Source organism: Perca flavescens, chromosome 1 (genome assembly GCF_004354835.1).
Source record: "Perca flavescens isolate YP-PL-M2 chromosome 1, PFLA_1.0, whole genome shotgun sequence".
Classification (NCBI taxonomy): domain Eukaryota; kingdom Metazoa; phylum Chordata; class Actinopteri; order Perciformes; family Percidae; genus Perca; species Perca flavescens.
In genome coordinates, this window is record NC_041331.1 from 976,479 (window position 1) to 980,000 (window position 3,522).

The 3,522-nt window shown below is 41.5% G+C and overlaps 1 protein-coding gene across 2 annotated transcripts in view; it reads right to left on the reverse strand.

Moving 5' to 3' along the window:
* Positions 1-326: 326 nt before the first annotated feature.
* mrpl46 (mitochondrial ribosomal protein L46) overlaps positions 327-3,522 on the reverse strand; it is an 8,252-nt gene continuing 5,056 nt past the window's right edge. The window contains exons 2-4 of one of the 2 annotated variants that reach the window (XM_028579756.1): positions 3,036-3,237; positions 2,447-2,617; positions 327-702 (exon numbers count right to left, since the gene is read on the reverse strand). In XM_028579756.1, the coding sequence (XP_028435557.1) occupies positions 458-702; positions 2,447-2,617; positions 3,036-3,237 (618 nt within the window). In that variant the 3' untranslated portion in view covers positions 327-457. Of the gene's footprint in view, positions 706-2,446; positions 2,618-3,035; positions 3,238-3,522 lie in introns of both variants that reach the window. The other variant, XM_028579749.1, reaches the window with a different exon arrangement.

The window sequence follows — 3,522 nt, forward strand, 5'->3', positions numbered from 1 at the left end:
CATGACGCAGTGATGCCGTTGGTCACCTTTTAAAGCTTGCTATTGGGCGATTCAGTGCTTGAGGATGTGGGTGCGTGGGGTTAGGGTTAGGGGCATTGTGGGTGCGTGTATTTAAGAATCAGACTTTGCTGCAAGTAACTTTTAGCTTCTTTTTACAAAACCTCTAAAGCCTACTTTTTTACTGAGAATGTTGACTCATAAGTCATAGTTAGGACTAATTTTAAGATAATTGTGTTAAAGTTTTATACATACGGCCGTAGATATCCTCTGGGTCATGTAAGGTGCAGGTTAAATCTGACGGTTTTGCTAACTTAAAACCCACACAGTATGGGAAAAAAAAAAAACTATTTATTTATACAACACATATTGAATGAAAGAACATTTTAGTATACAAGACGACAGATAAGCAACAAGGGTAACTTTCTGGGCCTCATAAATATAGTTCTGTACGTCAGCGTCACAGGTCGAGGATGAAGCGGTCAACCTTCATCATGTATGCTGGTTTCAGGTAGCGCTGCAGTTCATTCTTCTTCACCCACAGAAAAGGAGCGTTTGGGGCTGCGGGGGGACCGCTGTCTGACAGAATGGCTTTGAAGAAGAACACCTTTGTTCCGACCGAGCTCTCCGTCCGAGCAGCTTTGGGCAGTTTGTACTTGTACACTCCGCAGGGGGCGTTGCCGAGGAAAGTCGCCTTGAAAGCAGCTGCTGTGGACAGAGAACAGGGGGCCAGTTCATTCAGCTGGAGACTAAAGGTGAGCTCAAGTGCAGATGTTCTGAAGTTTTGTGCAGATGCTGCAGCTTTATTTAGCCTATGCTTTATTTTAATTAAGTGTGGTCTCTTTCTCATTCTCCGCTGTGACAACAACACTCTCAATTAAGTTTTAATCAAATCTCATGTCGTCTAAATCACATGCTCCAAGTTGGCTCAACAGGCAGACCAACACAGCCATGTGTTCCCACTGAGTCCGGCTGTATTCAAAATGGATCGACTCCTGCTTCTGTGAGGCACTTTAAATAAAACCCTCCACCAAATGGCACAGGGTAATGTCGAGTGGAAAGTAAGAGCTTAAAACCTGGACTTCTATTGGATGCAGAGAGAGAGAAAGAAAAGGAAGAAGATGAAAAAAGCAGTTTATGTTAATAATAATTAACATAATTAATAATGTTAAATCTCTTGTGTCAGGGGTCATCACAGGGTCACTGGAATATTTGTTCCAGGTGTTGCCAGCTGTGACCCCAATTGTCCTTTTGGTCAGTTGCTGAGTCGCTGTCGCGCAAAATCCTTGTATGTCCATAACCGTTATATATATATTTTTTTTTAAATAATAAAAAAAAAAAAGCTAAATAGAAAACATTTTTATTGAGCTATTTACCTCACACACTGTCAACCCACAAACACTGATTTATGAAAAAATAAATAAAAGGACAAAATAGGGAGATACAAGGTTTCTGCCCGACAGCAATGTAGATCCATGAGCTCAAACCTAATCTACAGCTGACATCAGTGGATGGGACAGCTTGGAACCACCCTCTGGAATATGAATGGTAAAATGCTGCGTATAGAAATGATTAGTTGGTTGGACGTTCAACGCTGTTCTGATCCTCTTGTTGTGGTTAATCAAGCTATTTGAGATCAGATCCCATTAAAACTTGAATGATCCCGAGGATAAAACCGGGTCACACCAGCTAGGATGGAGATACGGTAATAATGCAGCAATTGGAGTGTGTTGACGATAGTACAACCCATAACAGCTGATATTTAGGATATGGATAGTACCTTACATCCTGCCATAAGCAATGGCTTTGAGGTTAATTAAAATATATTATAACCAATTTCTACAATTTAATCGATACCATGCAGACCTCTGTGATTGGTTGAATAATAGACTTTGTATTAGGGAAGACATTCGTCTGGGTCCACCTGCTGTTTCTGTAAACTGCATTTAGAAAGGCACATCATTTTGCTGATTTATCCATGTAAGAAATTAACTTTTATTGAAGCCCCTGCATCTAGGATTTAAAGACTTCTACTTTGGTTATTTCCCAGTGTTAATATAAAAAAGGCACCGTCACAGCAATATATTATAACAACATAAAAACTCTGCACATGGGGACTTTACAGTTCTGATATCAACCAGTGTTGCCTACATGTCTAATATTTTATATAGTAATATAATGACAAATTGAATATATTTCATAGTTAATGGAGGGATGGATGGAGAGTTAATGATAGGTCTCCATGAGCTGCATTAAACATTCAGCTCAATGTGGCTTCAGTGCCCTGTGATTAAACAGAATTGAAGGGAAATCACTTAAATGCTTATTATAAAATACTAAATACTAATTTAGAGGGTTTCAAAACAGTGGACTAAATAGCAGCACAACATAGCACCAGCTTCATTCAAACATTAATTGCATCAGCCTTTAAAACTCATGTCTACGTTACCTGGCAGGGAAGTGAGGGCTCTTTCGGCCGTCTGCCGCAGCGTTTCTCCTTCCTGCCACGGAGTCTGAGGCAGCAGCCACAGCTTCTCACCCCCGACCTTCTGCTCGGCCAAGAGAAGCAGCGAGTTGGCCAGGCAGCGCTCCAACGAGGTCAAGTCCTTATCTGCATCAGCTAAACGAGAGACAGGACCGTCAACGGCACTTACAAAAGCTACTGTACGTCTCTCTGTGACTGGAGAGCAGAATGTACACAAACTTTGGAAATGTCACAGGGAATAAAATGCTAATTGGGAGTGCTGCAGCTAAAAGACTTCCTGAATGTCAAAAAAAACATTAGAATCCTGTACTGAAAGTAATATTAAGCCTCTTTCCTCCCTGGTAATTTACTTTAAACCCAGATGTGTGCGACGCATTCAGATTATCTAAATTTCTTTTCCACTTGATTAACGATCGGAGCAAGACAAAAGGCTGAATACTATCATCTATTTCATCAGGCACATTTGTAATATTCGAGGAGATTTTCATAGTTTATTTTCTGGTTTACTTGTGTACCCCAATGGTCAAACATTTTGTTCATTTCCCAGACTGACCCGTGACCCTCAGCGCTGCCTGGAAGCTCTTCAGCTTCTGCTCCCAGGAGTCTTCCAGGTCCTGAGCCAACACGATCTCCTGGTCCCCACGCTCGCCCTCTTCATCCGAGTCATAGTCGTCTGCCTGCTTCCGACTCATCCTCTCAGCGTCCTCCAGCAGCCGCAGCTCGTGGTCCGACAGCAAGCTTTTCTCCAGCTCAAGCTGAAATTAAGTCAAAGCATGTCTCCATCTCAACCAACAGGATGCTGTGCAGACCTCTGTGTTTACGGACCCCATTGACAAATAGTGTCTGGCTGTCATCTGCCTTATATCAACCTTATATCCTATATCATTTTTACAGCTAGAGTCACAATATGTGAAATATCAGAGTCCACGGCTGCATCAAATGTGTAGAAGCACAAAGCAAGATGGACAGAATGTACATCATGATAATACTAAATTACTTTTACACCAACACAAATCATCAGCTACTATAATAAACTTCAT